The 24,058-nt window shown below is 42.0% G+C and overlaps 1 protein-coding gene and 1 non-coding gene across 2 annotated transcripts in view; one reads left to right on the forward strand and one right to left on the reverse strand.

The window, feature by feature from the left end:
• PIGU (phosphatidylinositol glycan anchor biosynthesis class U) overlaps positions 1–24,058 on the reverse strand; it is an 88,814-nt gene that overhangs the window by 10,362 nt on the left and 54,394 nt on the right. The window contains exons 7-10 of the mRNA XM_004454812.4: positions 18,758–18,855; positions 10,628–10,782; positions 8,184–8,327; positions 5,318–5,442 (exon numbers count right to left, since the gene is read on the reverse strand). Of these exons, the coding sequence (XP_004454869.1) occupies positions 5,318–5,442; positions 8,184–8,327; positions 10,628–10,782; positions 18,758–18,855 (522 nt within the window). The remainder of the gene's footprint in view (positions 1–5,317; positions 5,443–8,183; positions 8,328–10,627; positions 10,783–18,757; positions 18,856–24,058) is intronic.
• On the forward strand, positions 12,227–12,301 carry TRNAA-UGC (transfer RNA alanine (anticodon UGC)). The gene has a single exon. It is a non-coding gene; the product is annotated as a tRNA-Ala (tRNA).

Raw genomic sequence — 24,058 nt, forward strand, 5'->3', positions numbered from 1 at the left:
TTCTGGAGCTCAGAGGTCTGAAATGGGTCCCACTGGGCTAAAATTAAGGTGTCAGTAGGGCTGCATTGCTTCTTCTTTTTAAAAAAGATTTATTTATTTCCCTCCCCTTCCCTGCCACCCCTCCAGTTGTCTGGTCTCTGTATCCATTCACTGTGTGTTCTTCTGTGTCCACTTGTATTCTTGTCAGTGGCACTGGGAATCTGTGTCTCTTTTTGTTGTGTCATCTTGCTGCATCAGGTCTGTGTGTGTGCAGTGCCACCCTGGGCACGCTGCACTTTTTTCACCCTGGGCAGCTCTCCTTACGGGGCACACTCCTTGCGCGTGGGGTTCCCCTATGCGGGGGACACCCCTGCATGGCATGGCACTCCTTGCACGCATCAGCACTGTGCGTGGGCCAGCTCATCACATGGGTGAGGAGGCCCTGGGTTTGAACCCTCATACGACTCTCATGTGGTAGGTGGACGCTCTATCCGTTGAGCCAAAACCGCTTCCTTGCATTGCTTCTGAAGGCTCTAGGAGAGAATCCATTTCCTTGCCTTTTTCAGCTTCTAGAGGCTGCCTGTGTTGGCTTGTGACCCCCTTCCTTCATTTCAAAGCCAGAAGCAGTAGGTGGATTCTCTCCCACATTGCCTCTGATCTCCTCTTCTGCTTCCCTCTTCTACTTTCAAGGATGCTTGTGATTCCATTAGGTCCACTGGAAAATCCAGGCTACTCTCCCATCTCAAGGCCCTTAATCTAATCACATTGCCATAGTTCCTTTACCATGTGAATCCACAGGTTCTGGGATCAGGATGTAGACAACTTTGGGGAAAGCATTATTCTACCTATCACACTGTGTTCTTTTTTTTCCCTTTAAGTCAACAGGAGCTATCTGACAGTAGGATTAGAAGCTATTTCCATTTCTTTTTTATATTTTATTGTATTTCTAAAAAACTAATATATAGTATTTAAAAGAAATTAATTAAAAGAATATCTTTTTCAAAAAGAACTTAGCACTGGGCCTGGTTCATAGTAGATACTTAGTGTCCTGAAGTTCCCTTCCCCTCTCTGATCCTGACTTTTTGGAAGTTTCTTCTCCCACATCAGAGCTGTCCAAAAATTAAGGCCTGCTCATCTCAATTGAACAACTGCAGGGTGGACATGCTATTTAGGAGGTTCATGTACCAAAAGGGGGACTAGATTACAGACATGATTTTTGACTCTGGCTGCACAATAAAATCCCTACCTGGGAGCTTTGAAAATATGCAGTTGCCCATGTCCCACAGACCAATTAAATCAGTCTCTAGGAGTGGAGCTCAGGCATCCACACTTTTTTTTTTACTTTCTAAATTTTCACTTGTCTTTTTTTTTTTAAAGATACATAGATCACAAAAAATGTTACATTGAAAAATATAAGAGGTTCCCATATACCTCAAACCCCACACACACACTCCTCCCACATCAATAACCTCTTTCATCATTGTGGGACATTCATTGCATTTGGTGAATACATTTTGGAGCACTGCTGCATCACATGGATTATAGTTTACATTGTAGTTTACATACTATTTTTTAAAAGCCTCCCAGGTGATTCCAATATGCAACCAGGGTTGAGAATTATAAAATAATAATGTTGAAATAAGAGGCTGTAGACCCTTATCAGTTCACAAAAGAGATTTTACTGATGTGTCAAAGTGAGAATAATAAGGACAAGGTTCATAATCCTTTTTAAAGCTGAATGTTTTCAATTTAAGGTTCATTCTTTATTGTGAAATGATAGGTGTCTTTCTGCTGCTGTCATAAAAAAATCCTTTCTTTTTCTTTTATGAAATGGGGATGGATGTCTGGTGGTTGATTGTTTTAATAAAAAGTTAGCAACTCTGTCACCCTTCCAATTTTTTTTTTGAATTTTTAATGGTCTGTGAAATCTTCAAATTTGGGAACACTGGCCTTGAGGGCTTTTCCATGTTTCTCTTTAGCAATGTGAAATTTCTTCAATTCTGGGCTTTCAGATGAGCGCTCAAAGCCCTGACTCAAGTATTCCTGAAGCCCTTCAGGAAAGCTTCTACCTCTGTTCCCAGGAACAACATGTGACACATCTGAGAAAAGGGATGTTTGCACTGAGAATTACTATTATTAAACAATGTACAACCTTAAGAAAGAGAAAAAAAAAATCTATTTACCATCTTTGCACTCCAACATCACTACTTATATTCTTCAATGGTTCTTTCTGATCCACTGGAAATTATTTTGCTGAAAAGACTGTAAAATATTCCTAAAATAGAATGCTCACGGTCTGACAGCCCAGGTAGGTATGTCTTTGTTCCATGCCTCCAGCCACTATGAATTTCAGACGGGGTGATGGAAGATGACCAAGTGAAAGAGACTGAGGGAGGTTCACATGCAGCTCCTGGGTGCAAGCACCAAGAGCATGTGTTTGGGGGACTGTCACCAGCATCCAGTTGGCTTCTGGCCTGCGGTGACCTTTGCAGGAACTTGGAGCTGGCTGACAGGCCACAGGATTAAAGCTATATGCCAGGGCAATGAAGCTGGAAACTGGGGACATAGGACAGCTTGTTCCGGGCTCCAGAGGTGTCAGAGATGTCAGAGATGACCAGGGCCTGATGAGACAAATGGGTTTGCCCTTCATCAGACTTGCCAGGCCAAATGGAATCAGACTCTCCACTTCATCCAGTGGTGGCTTATCCAATCTCTGGTTCCACTACCGACAAATTATGGGACTTTAGGCAAGTCACTTTCCTGAGCTTCAGGCATTCAGAAATAATCCAGTACCATCAGGAGGGGCACAGAGAGGGTTTGGGAACTCCTCTAAAGGTGCTAAGTAGATGGGCATATATTACATTATAATTTTCTTATAATTTATATGTATTTTTACTAATATTTTTTATCACTATATAATAGTTAATAAAAACAAAACAAAACCCCCTCTCCTGACATACACAATCCAGCAGTTTCTCAGCTGGACCAGTGCAGGCTGGGACCCACTCTGCCAGTAGGCTGTTCTCTAACACCATAATTGTCTGTCTGAATGACTCATCTTGGCCCCAAGCACCAGAGAGTTCAGCTTCTGGGTCCAACACTCAGAGAAGGGCCCCTGTTCCTCTCTTTCTCCTCACTGGCCAGTACAGGAAAACAGAAAGGTGAACATGGGTGCAGGTGTGTTAGCACTGGGAACTGTTTAAACTCAATTCCAAACCACACTAAAATTCTGAATATATTCAACCTAGGCCTAAAGGCTTCTCATAAGTCTCCACTCATAGGTTCAAAGGACCAGAGCGGAAGACGTTCCTGGTTGAGTGTAATGACTCAGAGTTGTCATGCCCCAAAAAGGTATTCCAAGCACGAGTATTCCTTGCCATACAAGCTGGGCAGCGAAGAGTGGCAGCTGTGGCTCTCTGCTGGGCTTCAGACAAGCTGAAATGTGTACACTGCTCGCCCAGCCAGCCAGTAACAGCACCTATTAAATCATCCAGGTGGCCCCTAAAGGCATAAAATGGCTTTTTCAAGTTTTGGAGATATGTTTATTCCAATGACTCTGCTGGTTACCAATCAGAACCATGCAGGAGGCCACCCTGCATAATTATTATTGATTAATGGTCATAACTACAGTGCTATTTACACATATACTTTTTGAAACTTAAAATGCCCATGAAAGAATATTCTCATCATGTGACAGACGAAAACACTGAAGCTCAGAGATGTTAAATGATTTGCCTAAGGCAAGTAGCTAGCAATGGGAAAGCCAGGATTCAGACTTAAGTGAGCAATATGGAATGAAAAATAATAACCTAGAAGAGTGTCCTGTGTGGGACAGGTGAACTATGAAAATAATGTTTTACTTTTGGAAAAATGAATGTCAACATCCCCAATAGCCACCTTGTCATAAACTATGTGTCTGCCGAGGTCCTGGGATTTGTCACTGGCCACTTTGCCAATAAGTTTGATGGCCTGGGTCATTTTTGTCTGTGCAGTGAGGATGTCACATGTACCAATGCCACTTCCTCTCCCAGTCAGGCAGGACTGGTCCCCCACCAGGCCACCCCTTGTAAGAGCAGACCTGGCTTGGCCCGCCCATCCAGCTGTTTACCTTCCCTCAGAGGCCCACTCTTACAGGTGTAAGAGCTGGCAGCTGGTCAGTTTCAGTTCCTGGTTGACACCCAGACAGCCCCAAAACAACAACAAAGACTTACTTCCTCTGAAACCTGTACTCCCTACATTCATTCTTGACACCTTGCTGTGTAGGCAAGGAAAGTACAACTGCTCCCATCCCACTTTATTTTATAGAGGCACCGGCACTGCCTCTCTATTACAGAGATTTTAAAAAATCCACCCCACAAAGAGTTGCTAAGTTCCTAATGTATGTCGGGTTTAAACCTAGGTGCTGGGAATAGAGAGGCAATGAGTCATGATCTCTACCCTAAAGGAGTCCACAAACACTGAAAATAATCCACCGTAGAGGACTAAGAGCCAGCCAAGGGGAGCACAACTAGATCATTGCTAAGCCATCTTCTGAGAAAGCAATGGTTAGACCTTCAAGGGTCTTCGTAGTGGGCAGGAAGGTTAGCATTGCCCATCTGTCTTCTATTAACCTTTGGTGCAATACTGGAGAGTAATTCAAACACTAAGGTCTAGAGTTGTGTTGTCCAACAGAGTAGCCACTAGCCACAGGTATCTTCTTAAATTAAATATGAACTGAAATTAAATAAAATTGGGGAGCAGGTGTAGCTCAGTGGTTGAGTGCCTGCTTTGCATGTGTGAGGTCCCAGGATCAAATCCCAGTACCTCCTTAAAAAAAAGAAAAGAAAAGAAAAAATGCAGTTCCTGCCTTGCACTAAGCATTAGTGGCCATCCTATTGAACAGGAGGATATAGGACACTCCCATCATCACAGAGAGTGCTGGCGAGGGGCTCCCATCCGAGGTCTGGATTCTAATCCCAGCTCTTGGCAATTATCAGCCCTGTGACCATAAACAAGAGGCTCTACCTTTCCCTACCCCAGTTTTCTTATCTGCAAAATGGGGATACGTTCCTCAAAGACTGGTGTGAAGATAAATGTGCAAATGCGTATAACACACTTAGAACCACAGTGACATGTACACGGTAAGTGCTCAGTATGTGGTAGTTATTTTTATTATCATCACTAGGCCATTAGCACCGAGGGGACAGACATTGTGCCTCATGTCAATGCCTCTCTCCCAGCACGGCTAGCTCAGCAGATGCCAATAAAGGCCTATAGATGCCTTCTCCCCGGCTGTTTTCATCCCCGGGCCAGGCTGACACAAATTTCCCACCAGAGGGTTAGAGGCAGGAGTACTCACATCTGTAGAGATGGTTCCACACAGGGAAGAAGGCCATGTAGAGAGCCACATCCCCCACCGTCGGGTAGGATTTGAAGATGGAGATGACGGCAATCTGGATGAACATGAAGAACATGGGGTGCTCTCTGGGGCATAGCAGGGAAAACAGACAGACAGACAGAAATCAGCCTGAGACCAGATCTACCCCAGAGATTCCTGACTCCATCTGTCTGTCCAACTCAAAACACTCCCTGGGGTACCTCAGCCAGGGGCTGGTTCTGCTACCTCAAGGCAAGGGACCAGAGGGGCCAGACCCGAGTGGCAGAGCAGAAACGCCCAGAGCTGGTGAGGAGGGCCCAGCAAATGCCACAGAAACAGCCCAGGGAGACAATCCCTGTCAACCCACTCCTCTGTTCTAGCAGTTCCAGGCCTACCCCCAGGAAGCTACCAATGGCAGAAAACAAATGAAGTCAGAATTCTTTATTCCTGGGCTTAGATGACTGCTTGTCAGAGTAACCAGGCAGCCTCCCTTGCCAGAGGCCCTTCTGACAACTGGACCGAGGCAGGAAATGCCTCCTTGTGGATGTTTTTTAATCTGACAATATGGTAAGTGAAGCCTGCAGGCCCCTGGCTAGGGTGAGTTCCTTTCTAGAAAGAGAACTGAATGCTGCATGCAGATTTTCAGCCCTGAAGAGCTGGGAATGGCTTCTTGTTACCTTAAACTAGTAAGTGATCATTTCTAGGACCGTGACTCTGTGGTAAGTTCTGTGCTAAGCCCTTTACTTGCATCATCTCATGTGATCCTCACAACTGCCCCTCAATTACCCCTCAATTACCCCTCCAGGTACAGGCAATACCATCACCCACACTTTACAGATGAGGAAATTGAGGCTCAGAGAAGTGAGTCGACTAAGCAAGTTAGGAAGCAATGGAGTTGCCTCCAGAGCTCCTAACCACTAAAACAGTACTGTTCTCCTGCATAATTAACATATTTCACAGTTCTGGTCAGGGGAGGGTCAGGGGAGCTCCATCTCCAGTGCTCCCATAAGATCTGACCAAGTGCAGAAGGGAAGCCAACAGCAAGAGACCAGACTTAGGCTCCTCCTCAGCTACACCTCTAAATCATGCGTGTGGCCTACTTCTGCACAGTATCAGGATGCCAGCTCAGGAGGGTTTTCTTCAGAGGTTAAAGACATTCTTGCCTTGCAGGTCTAAGGTCAGGGTGACTCAGTGGCTATAAATCTGAGATATAAAGACAAACATGTCCACACCCCAAAACTCCAGCACTGCTCCACAGCAAATGTCTCAGAAACTCAGCTTAGCAAAATCTTACAGTCCTGTAGCTTCTAAGAAGAGTCCAGCTAGCTCACTGAACATCTTCAACATCTTTCTAAAGATGGTCCAAATTACTGGCTTGGGATTTTTAGGTAGCAGATAATAGCTGCGTCATTTCTATGAAAAGGACATTAAAAATGTAATGAGACTACATTGAGACTAGAACCTTCTACAGCACTGCCTGAAGAGAGAGGTAGCCTGAAGGGCTCTACTCCCACTAAGCTAGTTCCGGAAGCAAAAACTGCAGAAGAGCTAGAGTTTTGTTGGAGCTTCAAATTCAGTGGGGGCAACTGGGTTTCTTTACATCCTCTCTACAACCATGAGGCCCTGCCCAGGAGGGGCACATGATGGTGGTGCAACTGTCTACCCAGACAATAGAAGCTGCTAGGGAAGGTGCTCTGGGCTAGCCCTGCTTCTCAGCCCAGTGCCTAAGCCTGGCCAGGCCAGGGGCAGGGAAGGTGGACCACAGATAGCTGGCAAGCTTGGCTGGGCAAAGCTGCCTGAATTCTTGAGGCTGCCAGGCCAAGGAAGGATGGTTTTCTGTTAGCTGCCAGGCCACAGCTGTACCATGGGAAGGGCCTATCAGGTCAGAGCTTTTCCAGAATGGAAGCCATGTGCACTGGTAGCCTGGCCGTGGAGAATGGCAGGAAGGTTAGAGCAGAGAAATAAAGCTCCTGAAATCCAAATCAACTTTCTTCCAGGTACCCTGGACATCCAAGGCATGTCTGAACCTGTCTGTGCCTGTTTTTCCTTCTCTGAACCTAGGATAAAAGAACCATTTCCAAGGCTACTACCAGCTGCCAGAGCTTGGCATGGTATGGGGAATGAGCATAGAGTCTGGAGCCAGACAAATCTGGGTTTGAATCCCAGCTCCACAGCTCACTAGCTATGTGACATTGATAAAAACATTTCACCTCTCTGAGCATCAATTTCCTCAATTATATAATAGGGATGATGATAATAATATAATGCCTACCTCCAAGAATTGCAGGCAGGATTAGGCATGATTGTGTTTTCAGAGAGCCTGGAAAGGTGCCTGGGATGGAGCAGTGCTCAACAGGCTGGCTCTCTCTTACACAGCAGAAGCGAGAGCCACAGACAAACCCTTTTGAGGGAAACTGATCAGATTAAATGGAGCTGCAGGTGGCCAGCCGCTGGACTAGCACATCCTGAGTCCCCTTGGACAAACTATCACTGGGCTGTGGATAACACCCAACCGGATCCCCTGCTCCTGTCCAAAATGGCCAACCTAATCATAGTGACCCAAGTCATCCCCTGTGAGTGTCAGCAGCGACGTGGGCTTGAGCACCTCAAAGTGAAGCTCAGGGAAATGGCGAGGCTACAAAGCACCCTCCCCACAGCAGGATCTGTGTGACTATAGCTCTATGGCCATTTTCAACTAAGGTGATTGAGGGCTAGGTTTCCTTGGGCAAAGATAGAATAAATCTGAGAACGGAAGTTCCCAGTTTGAAGAGCGCGTGTAAGGCTACAAGGGTATAGGGGGTCCTCAGATGGCTCTGTGGATAAAGAAGCAGCAGGTCCCATCACTTACTTTAGCTTTATGGCTAAGGGGATGGTGTAGAAGAAGACGTTGATCTGAAACACACATACAAAGAAGAGGCTGAAGTGCTCAAACATCTCTGCAAAGAAGTACCAGAAAAGACCAATGTTCGGAGTGAGATCTGGAACAGAAAGTCTGGAATTAAGAAAACAAAGGGAGAGAGAAAAAGAGAGCAAAATTATAAATGGTCTGCTTTGCCATTATTTTCTCCTCAAAACTTTGGTAACTGCTCAACAGCCAAGGATGACTCTGTCCCTAGAGAGACCAGTATGTAAGGGACTCTCCAGGTACCCTGGGTATAAGGCAATTAACAAAAACAAGGGGCAGAACAAAGAGGATGAAAACATGGCCAAAAGATATTAGCTAGAGGGAAACGGACTTTGGCCCAGTGGTTAGGGCGTCCGTCTACCACATGGGAGGTCCGCGGTTCAAACCCCGGGCCTCCTTGCCCCGTGTGGAGCTGGCCCACGTGCAGTGCTGATGCGCGCAAGGAGTGCCCTGCCACGCAGGGGTGCCCCCGTGTAGGGGAGCCCCACGCGCAAGGAGTGCACCCGTAAGGAGAGCCGCCCAGCGAGAAAGAAAGTGCAGCCTGCCCAGGAATGGCGCCGCCCACACTTCCCCTGCCGCTGACAACAACAGAAGCGGACAAAGAAACAAGACGCAGCAAAAAGACTCAGAAAACAGACAACCGGGGGAGGGGAGGGGAATTAAATAAATAAATAAATCTTTAAAAAAAAAAAAAAGATATTAGCTAGAGCCAAGCTCTGGCATACATCAAAGATCTGAAATGAGGCAGGGGCAGGGATTCATCCTAGAAATCAAGACACCAGCCCTTCTTTTACGTCCTAAGACACACTCGTTTAAAACCAAGAGATACTCAGCACTGTAAAAAAAGGGAGGAATGGGTTTTAAATAAACAATATTTACTTGTCAAGAGAAGCAAGATCAAAGATCCTGCTCCTCACCATTCTTGCTACACATCCCCAGAGCAGGAGCCAAAAGACTGAGTGCTGGAAACTGTCATGAGAATTCTGGGAGCTTGGGGACACATCAGCAAGATCTGACCAGGATCCCCAGGGACCAGACCTCATTTGAGAAATTAGGGCTTAACTGGAAAAATTTTTTTCTGGTTAAATAAGATAAAGATTGGCTGCAATTCTGGCTCTTCTAAAAGTTTAATATATACATATACATATATATATATATTTTTTAAATAAATCAATTTTATTGATACATACTAGTAAAGCATAAATCCTCCAAAGTGTACAATCAATAATATTTGGTATAATCACATAACTGTGCATTCATCACTTCAATAACTATTAGAGCATTTTCATTATTCCAATAATAATAATAATAAACAAAAAGCAAACAAACCAAAAAAATTCATCACCCCTCAATCTCTCTCTGCTTCCCCTGCCATACATAGCTGCTATTCTGTTACCATCTCTCGAGTTTGTGTTTATATTTTTTTAAAGTTTACATTTTATTTCTGACTAAAAATATAGGGTGTTCAAACTGATTTCAGTTCACAATTTAAAAAGGGCAACAAATGGGCAATGAAAATGAAGAGATGGGCAACAGCTCAAGATCAGACTTCACTGAACAAGGCATCCAAACCAGATAAGTCTTTGCCTCTTACTGTAACTACATTTCTTGTTCTGTGAAATGAGGTAAAGAACACTGATCTCTGGCCCAGCAGAGAGCCAGGAAAAGCTTTCACCAGCCATTTAAAACTCCTATCCAAGGCAGAGATGAAGAGCTGAAAGATATTCAGTTGTTATTAATGCTCAGCCAGGATTTAACAAAAACAAACAGTCCAGAATTCCAAATGGAAGCACTGCTACTCCAGATCCCTTTCCCTGCAGGGACCACCCTCCTCTCAGCACCCTACACTTTTAGAAATGTTTGCAGAATTCAGGAACATATACTCAGGAAACCTACAATACTGCAAACCCACTGGGATCTTCTCTAAAGGCTTGATATATGAGAGGTGGCTTTATTTTTAAAATGTCAGAGTTCCTCCTGCAGTAGAGGAATATAACCAGTTCTCTTTAAGACTGAACCAAACCTCCCAGAGGTTGGTAGTCACTTTGGATACTCCTAAAGAGTGCTCTGTAATCCCACTAGATCAAAAGTGTGCTCTAGACCAGTGCTTCTCAAAGTGTGGTCTCTGGTCCAGGAGTAGTATCGGTTTCACCTCAAAACCTATAGAAATGCAAATTCTTGGTCCCTATTCTGGACCTACAAAATCAGAACCCATGGAAAAGGGGCCAGCAAAGAGTGTTTTAACAAACCCTCCTGGTGACTGACAACACAGTCAATTTTGAGAACCACTGCTCTAAGATGCTCCCTGTAGACTCTCTTCCTGAGTTCAGCTGTAGTTGTGAAAAGCAAATTAATTTCCAGAGTTTTCTAATTAAATTATTACTTACATGAAGCCATAGACTGCAGGGATGAAATCCCAGGAACTGAGAAGGAAGAACGAGAGGCAAATGATTACCATGAGGCTTCCCACGTACATCATAGCATACTCCCAAGAGAAGATCCAGAAGGCCTTACTCTTCACTTTCACAGGTATGTACTGCCGCTAGGAGAGAAGGCAAAATGGCACGTTCAGTTAGGGACACCAAGGACAGAGTGCTAGTCTCACATTAAACTTCAATATTCCTTCTGAAAAACCATGTCATAATGAAAACTTTATATAGAACTATGCTGGGATCTTTATCTCTAAATTTATGGAAATAAAATATTAAGTAAAAAGGAATTAAGGGTTAAAAAGAGGTGTTAAGTGTGCATATTCTCTGGATCTCAGACCTAAGAATACCACTTCTAGGTATGTACGCTGGAGACATTTGCAAAGACACAAATGAAAGGATATTGATGGCACCATTGTTTGGAATATAAAAGAAAAATCCTTCAATAGAGGAACAAATAAATTGTGTTATAATCATAGAACGGTACACTATTCAGCAGGTTAAATGAATAAATCACATTTCTATGTGTCAATGTGGTTAGATACCAAAAGTATAAGATCGGGGAGCAAATGTGGCTCAAGCGGTTGAGCACCTGCTTCCCACATGGGAGGTCCCAGGTTCGGTTCCTAGTGCCGCTTAAAAACAAACAAGCAAATGAAAAAACCAACTCAGGGGAGCCAATGGGGCTGAGTGGTTGAGTGCCGGCTTCCCACATATGAGGTCCTGGGTTCAATCCCTGACCCTGGTACCTCAAAAAAAGAAAGAAAGAAATATATATATAAGGTTAGTTAAAATAGAAAGTAGCCAAACAAATCATATAATATGATATCACATTGTAATATTTTCAAATTTATATACTATCTATTATTTAAAGACACATTGGCATAATGGTAAAAGTATAAAAACATAGACTAGATGGATATATAGTATATCCATGATAGATCAGCCTCCTGGGATGGAGAGAGTAAAACAGGACTGGGAAACCTAAGAAACTTTAACTTCATCTGTAATATTTTATTAAAAACCATGAAGCAAATATGACAAGAATCTTAATATTTGCTCACTCTATGGCTTTTTATTATACTATTTTCTATATTTTTCTTCCAGTAAGCTGAGAAAAGAGAGACAACTGAGAATCTGTTCAAAAGGAAAATAAGATACCAGAAAACAGAAATGAATTCAAATACAACATAATCAATGTAAATGGACCAAACTCTATAATTAAAAATCAGATTGTGAGAAAAAACAATTCAGTTATACAGCTATAAGCTATTATAAGAGACATACCTTAAAACATAAGGTAGTAAAGTTGAAAATCAAAGGACTATAAAAGATATACCAGGTGAACACTACCCAAAACAAAGCTAGTTTGTTTATACTATCACAAATAAAATAGACTTTAATGTAAATAACATTGCCAGAGATAAAGATGCCAAAGTGAGGGGAGCAGATGTAGCTCAAGTGGTTAAGTGCCTGCTTCGCACGTATGAGGTCCTGGGTTTGATTCCTGATACTTCCTAAAAACATCAAACAAATGAAAAAATCAACTCTCACTGGGGAGCAGATGTAGCTCAGTGGTTGAGCACCTGCTTTGCATGTATGAGGCCCTGGGTTCAATCCCCAGTACCTCCTAAAAAAAAAAAGCCATAATAAGAAAAGGTTCAATTCACCAGGAAGATATAACAGTTCTAAATTGGTATGTACCTATAACATAGTTTCAAAATACATAAAACAAAAATGGACAAAGCAACAAAAAATAGACAAATTCATCATCAGTGGGAGAGTTTAACATGGTTTTCTAATGATATAGATCAAGTAGACAAAAATCAGTAAGGAAGTAGAAAATATGAATAGCATACTTAATAAGCTTGATCTCATAAGGTTCTCCAAGGCATAATATACAGAATAGTGCTCCTAATAGCTAGAGAATACATTCATTTCCACCATATACAGGACATTTGTAAAAACTTACCAAATACCATAAATCAGGCCACAAAGCAATATCAATGCACTTCAAAGAAGCTGTATCATACAGACCCCATTCTCTGACCATAATGCAATGAAAGAGAAATCACTAATAAAAAGATAACCCAGGGGAAACGGACTTTGGCCCAGTGGTTAGGGCGTCCGTCTACCATATGGGAGGTCCGCGGTTCAAACCCCGGGCCTCCTTGACCCGTGTGGAGCTGGCCATGCGCAGCGCTGATGCGCGCAAGGAGTGCCGTGCCACGCAAGGGTGTCCCCCGCGTGGGGGAGCCCCACGCGCAAGGAGTGCGCCCGTGAGGAAAGCCGCCCAGCGTGAAAAGAAAGAGCAGCCTGCCCAGGAATGGCGCCGCCCACACTTCCCGTGCCGCTGACGACAACAGAAGCGGACAAAGAAACAAGACGCAGCAAAGAGACACCAAGAACAGACAACCGGGGGAGGGGGGGGGAATTAAATAAATAAATAAATCTTTAAAAAAAAAAAAAAAAGATAACCCAAAAATACCTTAGGAAATTTTTAAATACTTTCAGATAACGCAGTAATCAAAAAAGATACTGAGAAAATTTTAATATTATAAATTAACAGTTATAAAAATACCTCATGTCACTATTTGGATAATGTAGATAAAATAGTGCTTTGAGAGAAAAATATAGCCTTAGGAACTTATATTTGTATAGAGGAAAGCCTGAAAATAAATGAGCTAAACATCTACCTTAAGAAATTAGAAACAGAACAAATCTCAAAAGAAGGAAGGACATAATAAAGATAAGAGCAGAACTTATTGAAATAGGAAAAAAGCTACAATATGAGAAATTAACAAAGCCAAAAGGTTGTTCTTTGAAATGACTAATGAGATTGACGGGTCACTGGTAAGACTGATCAAGAAAAAAGAGAGGGAAGCGAATGTGGCTCAAGTGATAGAGCTTCTGTCTACCATATGGGAAGACCTGGGTTTGTTCCCTAGGTCCTCCTGGTGAAAAAGAAGAGAAAGCATGCCTGCATGGCAAGTCAGGGCCTGCATGGTGAGCCAGAGCCCTCAGAGTGCCCGCGCAAATGCCCATGTGGTAAGCCAGTGCCCTGTGCAAATGAGTCATGCAGCAAGATGATGACACATCAAAAGAGAGATGAAGGGGAGAGTCAAGGTGAAGCGCAGCAGAAACCAGGAACTGAGGTGGCACAACTGACAGGCAACCTCTCTCCCCATCAGAGGTCTTCAGGACAAAATCCTGGTGAATCCTAGAGGAGAGAAAATGAGAAGAGAAGACAACACAGACAGCAAAAACAGCAGGGGAGGGGGGGTGGAAATAAATAAATAAAAACCTTAAAAAAATAAAAGAGAATAAATAGGTCTCTGATGAGACTGATCAAGAAAAAAGAGAAAATAACTTTGTATTAGGAATATAAAAGGAGACTAACTATGGAGGCAACAGGGTTGAGATAAAATATAAACAACATGGGAGTGGATGTGACTCAAGAGTCTGAGTGCCTGCTTCCAACATCTGAGGTCCTGGGTACAGTCCTCAGTGCCTCCTAAAAACAAACAAAAAATACAACAAGCAAACAAGCAAGGGAGCCAACTGGGGGAGACACTGGGGCTTGGTGGTTGAGCACTGGCTTCCTGCATGTGAGGCCCAGGGTTCAATTCCCAGCCTGTTACCTAAAAAATATATAAACAACTTTATGCCAGTGTGATTAAAATGTCAGATGAAATGGACAGATTTCACTGTGTGGGGTATGGGGTATATGGGAACCTCTTATATTTTTTAATGTAACATCATTAGAAATGATTCAATTAGTCAATATACTAATGATTCAATTAGTCAAAAACAAAGTAAAAGGTGGAATTCAAAGAAGATACAAATTAAGTGAAATACATGATCCCTGATTGGGTTGCAAATATTCTCCCCCAAAATACTATAAAGGTCATTTATAAATTGGAGAATTCTGAATTTAGGGTATATAATAGATAATACTCTATCAAGGTTAAACTTCTTGGGTGTACTAATGGGATAGTAGTTATATAGAAGAATGTCTTAGTTCTTAAAAATTACCTTCTGAGTATTTAGGAGTGGTTGTCTGCAAGAAAGAGGGGGAAGGACAGGGAAAAAAGGGAAGGGAAAGGAAGAAAGGGAGAAGGAAGGAAGGAGGGTTCTATCTATACAGATATAGTTAATGTGGCAAAATGTTAACTGGAGAATCTAAGTAAAAGATATATATTGTACTACTCTTTCAACTTTTCTGAAAGCTTGAAATTTTTCAAAATAAAAAAATGGAAAAAAAATGAATTCAAGGGAAGCGACTGTGGCTCAATCAACTGGGCTCCTGTCTACCATATGGGAGGCCCTGGGTTTGCATCCTGGGGCCTACCTGTGAAGGCAATCTGGCCTGCGCCTGCGGAGAGCTGACAGCCCGCACCCATGGAGAGCTGACAGCCCATGCCCACAGAGAGTGGACAGCCTGCGCCTGCAGAAAGCTGTCGCAGCAATATGATACAACAAAAGGAGACAAGCAGACACAGAAGAATGTTCAGCAAATGGACACAGAGAGCAGCAGCAAGCAGGCCGCAATGGGGGGGAATAAAAAAAATGAATTCAAGAAGAAATAGAAAAAAATGAGTGGTCCTATAAACATAAAATAAATTAAGTCAGTAATAAGAAATCTTCCCACAAAAGAAGAGAGCACACCCTGACAGTTTTACAGGCAACTTCTACCAACATTCAAAAAGCAGATGATGGAAGTGGATTTGGCTCAATGAATAGAGTGTCTACCTACCACATGGGAGGTCCAGGGTTCAAACCCAGGGCCTCCTGACCCATGCGATGAGCTGGCCCACGTGCAGTGCTGAAGCAAGCAAGGAGTGCCGTGCCACACAGGGGTGTCCCCCGCATGGGGGGGGTCCCACGCACAAGGAGTGCGCCCCGTAAGGAGAGCCACCCAGTGCAAAAAAAGAGTGCAGGCTGCCAAGGAGTGGCACCGCACACATGGACAGCTGATGCAGCAAGATGACACAACAAAAAGAGACACAGATTCCCAGTGCCACTGACAAGAATACAAGCAGACACAGAAGAACACACAGCAAATGGACACAGAGTGCAGACAACTGGAGCGGGGCGGGGTGGGGGGAAGGGGAGAGAAATAAATAAAAAAATAAATCTTAAAAAAAAAAACAGCAGATGATGCTAATCTTAAATGAACTCTTTCAGAACAAATACTATAAGCTTCATACCAAAACCACTTACCAACACAAATACAAAAATGCTAAATGAAAAAATATCTAATATTCAGTAATGCCTGAATAAGATCATGACAAGCTTGGGTTTATTCCAAGAATTCAAGGTTAGTTTAACATAAGAAAATCTATTAATATATGTATCACAAAGAGTTTAAAGACAAATCTTATTATTATCTTGATATATGCAGAATAGTAAAAAAACTCAAAAACTACTCATGATAAAAACTCAAGAACTAGATTACGGTGATGGTTGTACAACTTGGTAAATTTTCTAAACATCTTTGAAGTTTACACTTAAAAATTGGTGATATTATATTTCTATAAAATTGTTTTAAAAAAATCAATAAATAAAACTTAGGACACTCAAAGTAGAAGTGACAAAAATTTGCTACCAAAAATTTAAAACGTACATGCTACAAATGGTTGAACCTTGGAAACCTTATGCTAAGTGAAATAAGCCGGATACAAAAGGATAAATACAGTATGATTCCACTTAAATGAAATAGAATAAGCACGTTCATAGAGACAAACTAACTCAGAGATTACCAGGCACTGGAGGAAGGGGGATTAGGGAGTTAACTACTTAATGGATAAAGAGTTTTCTATAATGAATGATGAAAACGTTTTAGAATGGAGGGTGGTTATGGTAGCACAACACTGTAAATGTAATTAATGCCACTGAATTACACAATTAAAAATGGCAAATTTTATCTTATGTATATATGTGTGTGTATGTTGTATGTTATTAGTATAGTATACTTTGGCACAATTTTTAAAAAGTATGAAAGAAGAAGGTTTTGAAGAATGATGCCCTGAACATTCTGATAAGAATTTTTTAACCCCTTTATTGTAAAATAAAACATGAATACAGAAAACCACATAAAACAAATGGCATCCTTGTACACCACCAAGACAAGAGAAAGAACTTTTCAGCTGGCCCATAAGTCCCTTCATGTGCCCTGTCAAGTAACCACCTCCTGGCTTTTTATAGCAATCAACCACCGTGTATTTGTTTATGGCTCTTCACATATATTGATTTTCCTTCACATTGTAGTTTAGTTTTGCCCATTTTTAAACAACTGATATAATTTTTTAAAGTCTTCTTTTAAGACTTACAGATTCCCCCTCCATCTCTCTTTTTCCATATAATTCAGCTGTTGAAAAACACAGGGCATTGAACTTACAGAACTTCCAAGAATCTGGCTTTTGCTAATTATATGCTTTGTCTTCAGTATTTCTCACAAATTGGTAGCAGCATCCAGAGGCTCAATCAATCTCAGGTTTTATCTCTTTGGCAAGACTTTGGTAGTGGTGTGTTCTTTCATCAGGAAGCATGGAACATTTGTTTTTTGGTTTTTTTTTAATATTAGTAGCTACTGGTATAAGGTTAAGGGATTTTTCTTTTTGGAGTAATGAAAATATTCTAAAACTGATTGTAGTAATGAATGCACAACTCTGTGATTACACTGGGAGCCACTAATTGTATATTTTGGATGGACTGTGTGGTATGTGAATAAAATTGTTTGAAAAAAATGTATAGGATTCCTATTTGGGATGATGGAAATGTTTTGATAATGGATGGTGGTGATGAAAATCAAAGCAAAATAACTTCACAGTATGGTAATGCATCTATTAAACTAGCAATCATAAATCAAATTTGAAAAGCCAGTGCTGGCAGACTGGGAAGTAAGCAATTCACTTCACTTTAGATATTGATTGTGGCAGTGCTAACTGGCTCAGGCTTTTTGGTAAACAATCTAGTCCTGCAAAATGAGAACTATAAAGTTTCTCACACCTTTGGGAAACAATGTTTCAGCTGGAGACATATACCTTAAGGAAATCGCTTAAAGAAAAACAAATTTCTACATAATTTATATTGGTGGTAAGTTGGACACATTTCAAACGCCCCAAGTAGAATGACCAAGCTTACTATGTAAATATTAAATTTATTAAAACATCACTTAAAATGACAAGTCTATGCCTATTTCAATAAAATGGAGGTACACACAGTTTTAGCAGAAGTTTTTGTGATTGAGAACAAGAACTCCTAAATCAGATGTTTCTGGATTTGAATCCTGGCCCTCCCCTCTGTATGTTTTCAAGAAGCATTTCTCTTCTAAGAATAGATTTGGACTATGTGGACCTGCAAATGATTACTTATTCTTGAGGAGATATGTTATTCTTATTTGAGTAGAAAAGACTGATGGTTAGGAGAGCAGGCTCTTGAGTCAGACTGCCTGATTTCATGAGCACTGTCACTTGCTGTCCATGTGACCTTAAGCAGGTGACTTCACATCCCACCCTTCTTAATCAGTAAAATGTGGTTAATAATATGACCTACCCCATAAAGTTCTCATAAGGTTGACATGAGATGATGTCTGTACAGAAAGAGCTTAGCACAGTGTCTGGCAAGTAGTAAGTTTTCAGTAAGAGTCAGCAATTTGTATTCTTCAATTAATATTTACTGATCACCCACTATGGGCCACCTACTACCTACTACCACATTTAATCCCTAAAAGAACTTTATAAGGTGAGTGTTATTATAAAGAAATGATAATTAAATGAGCTCAGTGAGGGGTTTATATATATTGCATGAGAAAAGGAGAATGTAAGATGGTTGGTAGATCCCAATTACAAATACATAAAATGAAATGCACTTATAAGTTGTAATGGCATGCGTAATTAGAACTTAATGATCATTAGGTTCACTTTGTTTAAAGTTAGTCAAGTTTGTTTGTTTCTTCATCTTCTCAAGTATAAGCAAGTGGTGCAAGTTGATTTTATTGATCCATGTCCCTCCTTCCCTTCATCAGGGCCCAGGCCACATACTAAATGTCTCTTAGGTACTGGCTTCTAACCAGCAAGTACTTACCTGGAGAAGATAGAGGAGTCCAGGGACAAACAAGGTGAGTGGGTACAGAGACTGGTATGTTGCTAAGGCAAGAAAAATAGCACTGAGGAAGGCACTGCCTGTAAAAAGAAATAAATGTATAGAATAATCCAGACTTATCAATCAGGACAACACTCAGTGAGTACCTATCACCATGAAATTTTCTATAACTGCTCAAATAATCACCTGCCAAATGCCTCTTGTCACTCAAGAGGCAAACTCACACAGGGTGAGAACTTCTTAGCTTGATTTTCGATGCAAGGAAACTGAGGAAGTCAAAACCATCTACCTTAGGCAATCTGAGACACTACAGCTATATTTCTTGTAAAATTTCCAGACCCAAGAAGATTTCACAAAACTTCAGCCCAATGATATATAAAGAGATCAAGTCTGTTAACATTATCAATGTCCTATTTAACTTACCTATTTATTAAGCCTACAGTTATTCCTTATGATATTCAGAGCTGGAAACCTATCCTCCCAACAGTATTTTTTACAACATCCCCTCCTTATGTAATATCTTCAGGTCATGGGTTTATTATTTTTAATTGAAGTGAATTAATTTTCATTAATAATGTCCCCATTCCCTACATAAAATGGACTGCTATGGAATCATTAAACAGTTTAGATGGTGATAAGCCTCTTTGGATGACTTTGGATGGTGCCATTTCACCTATTGCTTTAAGTTCAAACTCAGCAGCAAACAACACCCTTCACCATCTGAGTTTTACCTCCCCAGCTTCCCCTCTCACCTCTAGTCTTTCAGCTACACTGGACCAGTATCCAGTTTCTGAAAACACTATGCCCTTTCATTCCTTTGTGTCTGTTCTCAGGTTTTTCCCACTGCTAAACTGTCCTTAGTCATGGTGGTGGTTATGCTTCCATTTTGTGAAAATTCATTGAACTGTACACTAATGATTTATGTATTTTCCTGTATATATGTTTTACACTTCAATAAAAACTTATAATCTAAAAAAATTATCAGCAAGCCAGCAAAGAGCAGATCATGAAGGGCTTGGCTTGCACAGATGACCGAAAATATTTATTTATCTACAGGACTGCCTCTGTAATAATGCCTGAAATGGCAAGAGCTAGGGTATCCTGCTAATCTAAATGGGAGGATCTGTGCCAAGAGGACTGTGAATTTTAAAAAGTAAACGATATAATCTACCATATGTCTGCTAGTATTGCCCAGATACTCAGGTACTAGACCTTCTGTGTAAGCCCAGTCCTTGGCCTTATCACAGGTTCATTAAAGTCCATCAGTCAAAGATGTAGGTGCAATAGCTTAAGTCTCAGGGAATTTCAGTGCCTACCTAATCTAGCTCTAAATAATGTTTTCCTACTCTCTATTTGTAGGGGCCAAAACAAGGCTTGGTAAGACCTGGGGTAATGCTTTGCTTCCAGTGACTACATCTTGAAAGTGATCGGGGGCTGGGTGGGTGGCACAGCTATAATATCGAGCAAGAATGTCAACGAGGTTGGGCCATGAGGGCTGGTTCAGGATACGGACACTGCGTGCAATGAGCAGAGTCAGAGACTGAGTCACAGACAGTGATCTGCACCACGACAGGCAGTGGGTCAGACTGGAATACGGTCAAAGAGCTCAGATTCCACAAGACACCCAGAAGAGGCAGCTGCAGCAGGGCCTGATGCAACAGGCGAGATTGCCAGGGAGGAGGTGGTAAGGCTGGGGGAAGTATCTTTTATGTACCACATTCCTTGCCTACTGTGCTCTTTTATCAGGGCAGCCTCTTCCAGAGAGGTCCATCCATATCACTGGTGATGATAATGATAATAATTTAGAGTACAAACTGTTCCAGCCACTGATGTAAGCATTTTACATATGTAATAAGTCATTTAGTCCTTTCAATAACTCCATAAAGTGGGCACTATTACTGTCCCCTTTTACAGATAAGGAAACTGAAGGACAGAAAAGTTAAGTATCTGCCCAGGGTCAAAACTAGTCTGACTCCAGAGTCTATACTCTTTAACTGCATCATTATACTTTCCTTTTGATCTCAATCTATGGCTGCATCAGAAAAATCACAATATGCACAGTAGCTATTGAATGGGTTTTGCTGAAGAAGTAATGCTAAGCACTTCATATTTCTTATTTATTCCTCCAATAATTCCGTGTGACAGCTATGTCTCTGTGATCAGCCTCTTGAGGCTGTGTGACTTGCCTAGGCCACATAGCAGATAACTGGAATAAGCAAAACCCTAGTCCCTGCTTCTCCCTTGGGTCTTTGAGTTCTCTGTGTCTCTCTCCACGGGCAGAGCTATGTCCTAGAGGAATACCAAATGGAAGTGATAGGATCATCAGCCCTCAAGATCATCATTCTGGGAAACGGACTTTGGCCCAGTGGTTAGGGCGTCCGTCTACCATATGGGAGGTCCGCGGTTCAAACCCCGGGCCTCCTTGACCCGTGTGGAGCTGGCCATGCGCAGTGCTGATGCGCGCAAGGAGTGCCGTGCCACACAAGGGTGTCCCCCGCGTGCGGGAGCCCCACGCGCAAGGAGTGCGCCCGTGAGGAAAGCTGCCCAGCGTGAAAAGAAAGTGCAGCCTGCCCAGGAATGGCGCCGCCCACACTTCCCGTGCCGCTGACGACAACAGAAGCGGACAAAGAAACAAGACGCAGCAAATAGACACAGAGAACAGACAACCAGGGGAGGGGGGGAAATTAAATAAATAAATAAATCTTTAAAAAAAAAAAAAAAAAAGATCATCATTCTGCCTTTGTTCCTTCAGGAACGCCATGGCGCCAGGAAGGAGAACCTTTTATTCTAATCTTCTCCCAGAACTCCCCAGAAGGCTCAAGGAGATCTTATTAATCCAGAGGGATCTTTAAAAAAAGGAAGAAATTGTTAATAACAACAACCAGCTCTAACATTTATTGAGTATTTAGTACATGCCCCACACCATGCTAAGTGCTTACATGCATCATCTCATTTCTTCTTTTTTTTTTTATTCTCTCTCCTTCCCTCTCCCCCCCCACCCCCAGTTGTCTTCTCTGTGTCCATTTGCTGCATGTTCTTCTTTGTCCGCTTCTGTTGTTGTCAGCGGCATGGGAATCTGTGTTTCTTTTTGTTGCATCATCTTGTTATGTCAGCTCTCCATGTGTGCGGTGCCATTCCTGGGCAGGCTGCACTTTCTTTCGCGCTGGGCAGCTCTCCTTACGGGGCGCACCCCTTGCGCGTGGGGCTCTCCTATGCAGGGGACACCCTTGCATTGCATGGCACTCCTTGCGCGCATTAGCACTGTGCATGGGCCAGCTCCACACGGGTCAAGGAGGCCCGGTGTTTGAACCGTGGACCTCCCATGTGGTAGACGGATGCCCTAACCACTGGGCAAAGTCCGCTCCCCCATTTATTCTTTACATTCATTCCATGAGGCACTCTTTCAATCCTCATGTTATAGATAAAGAAACTGAGGCTCAGAACAGTTCAGTGACTTGCCTAAGGTGGTGCAGCCAAGAAATGGTGAAGCTGGGATTAGCTAGTAGGTCTTCTGACATCAAAGCCTGGGCTCTTAAACACTCTTGGCTGCCTTCTAATAGTATCAGTCCTTCTTTCTCTTTGGAAAGCAGGTCTTGTCACACTGCTGCTTTTGGTGGAATAAGGAGAGTGAATTGGAAGGGTCCTTGGGTGACATACATTGAGAATTGCTAATCTGGGACATCTCATTATTGACAAACACCAACAACGAACAAGCAGGAATATCTATATAACATCTGTTGTTTTTTATTCCCACCCACCCCCTTTACTTAAAGCCTCATGAAGACTGCTTCACAGGAATAAGAATTTTTAATTAGCTTACTAAAAGGCAGAATACCCCTTGATCAAAATAGCAACCTTCAAAGCAAAAACTGACCTGATCCACTAAGCTAACATTAACCCTGCCCAGAGACAGACTTGTCTTTCCTGACCAAAACCTCCAACAAGGACATCACAATACAATGGCCTAGGCTTTGTCCTGGACTGAGTCTTTCCGTGTGTCCCAGGCAACCCTGTGGCTGCCACAAAGAAAGCCAAGGAAGAACAAGTAGGAGTCAAAGAGTACAGAGCAAATGGGGCTGCTCCCTTCTGTGGGCACAGCTCCATGGAAGTCTAGGAAATTGTCAAGTTAACTTCCACTGTCCCTCCCTTATCAATCAAGTTCATTAATTTTTTTATTATGTGCTCATTGAAGAAATTTTGGGAAAAAAACAGATATTAAAAGGAAATAAAAAATCACCCATGAATTTACTATACAGAGAAAAGAATTACTTTTTTGGGATATTTATTTTCTATTTTCACTGTTGTTTTAAAATTGTTGAGATCACATTTTATTAAAATATACAATTTTATATTCTGCTTTAAAAATGTATTTTTACTTCATTAACAATTTGCACTTCAGTTACAATTATTTTTTTTTATTTTTATTTTTTAAAGATTTATTTATTTATCTCTCTCCCCTCCCCAATTGTCTGCTCGCTGTGTTCTTCTGTGATGGCTTCTATCCTTATCAGCGACACCAGGAATCTGTGTTTCTTTTTGTTGCGTCATCTTGTTGTGTCAGCTCTCCGTGTGTGCGGCGCCATTCTTGGGCAGGCTGTACTTTCTTCTGCGCTGGGCGGCTCTCCTTATGGGGCGCACTCCTTGCGTGTGGGGCTCCCCTACGCGGGGGACACACCTACGTGGCATGGCACTCCTTGTGCGCATCAGGACTGTGTGTGGGCCAGCTCCACACGGGCCAAGGAGGCCCAGGGTTTGAACTGCGGACCTCCCATGTGGTAGGCGGACGCCCTATCCATTGGGCCAAGTCTGCTTCCCACAATTATTTTTAAACATCATGTATATCATATCTACTAATGGATAAACCATATTTTACTACCACATTTACTAAATATGGTTTATCCTTCCCTCTATTTTGAAATATTTTCCAGTTATTATAAATAATCCCATAATTAATGACTTTACACCATAAATCTTTGTATTTCTGTATTACTTTAGAATAGGTTCTCAAAAGTAGAATTAATAAATCAAAGGTACAACTACTGCCGACTGTTTCCCAAGAGAGTTGTACCAATTTATAAGGCCAACTTGCCATATGGGAAAGTGCCACCAGTGCTTTGCCAGCACTGAGAATTAGCTTTTAAAATCTTGCCAATTTGAAAGGCAAAAAATGGTACTTTTTGTTATTTCAATTTGCTTTTCTTAATTAGTTATCTATGGAGTTGAATTTTTCATATTTATAGCTTTACTCTTGTGAATTGTCTAAACTGTTTCCTTTTCTAAATA

This window comes from Dasypus novemcinctus, chromosome 24 (genome assembly GCF_030445035.2).
Source record: "Dasypus novemcinctus isolate mDasNov1 chromosome 24, mDasNov1.1.hap2, whole genome shotgun sequence".
In the NCBI taxonomy this organism is placed as follows: Eukaryota; Metazoa; Chordata; class Mammalia; order Cingulata; family Dasypodidae; genus Dasypus; species Dasypus novemcinctus.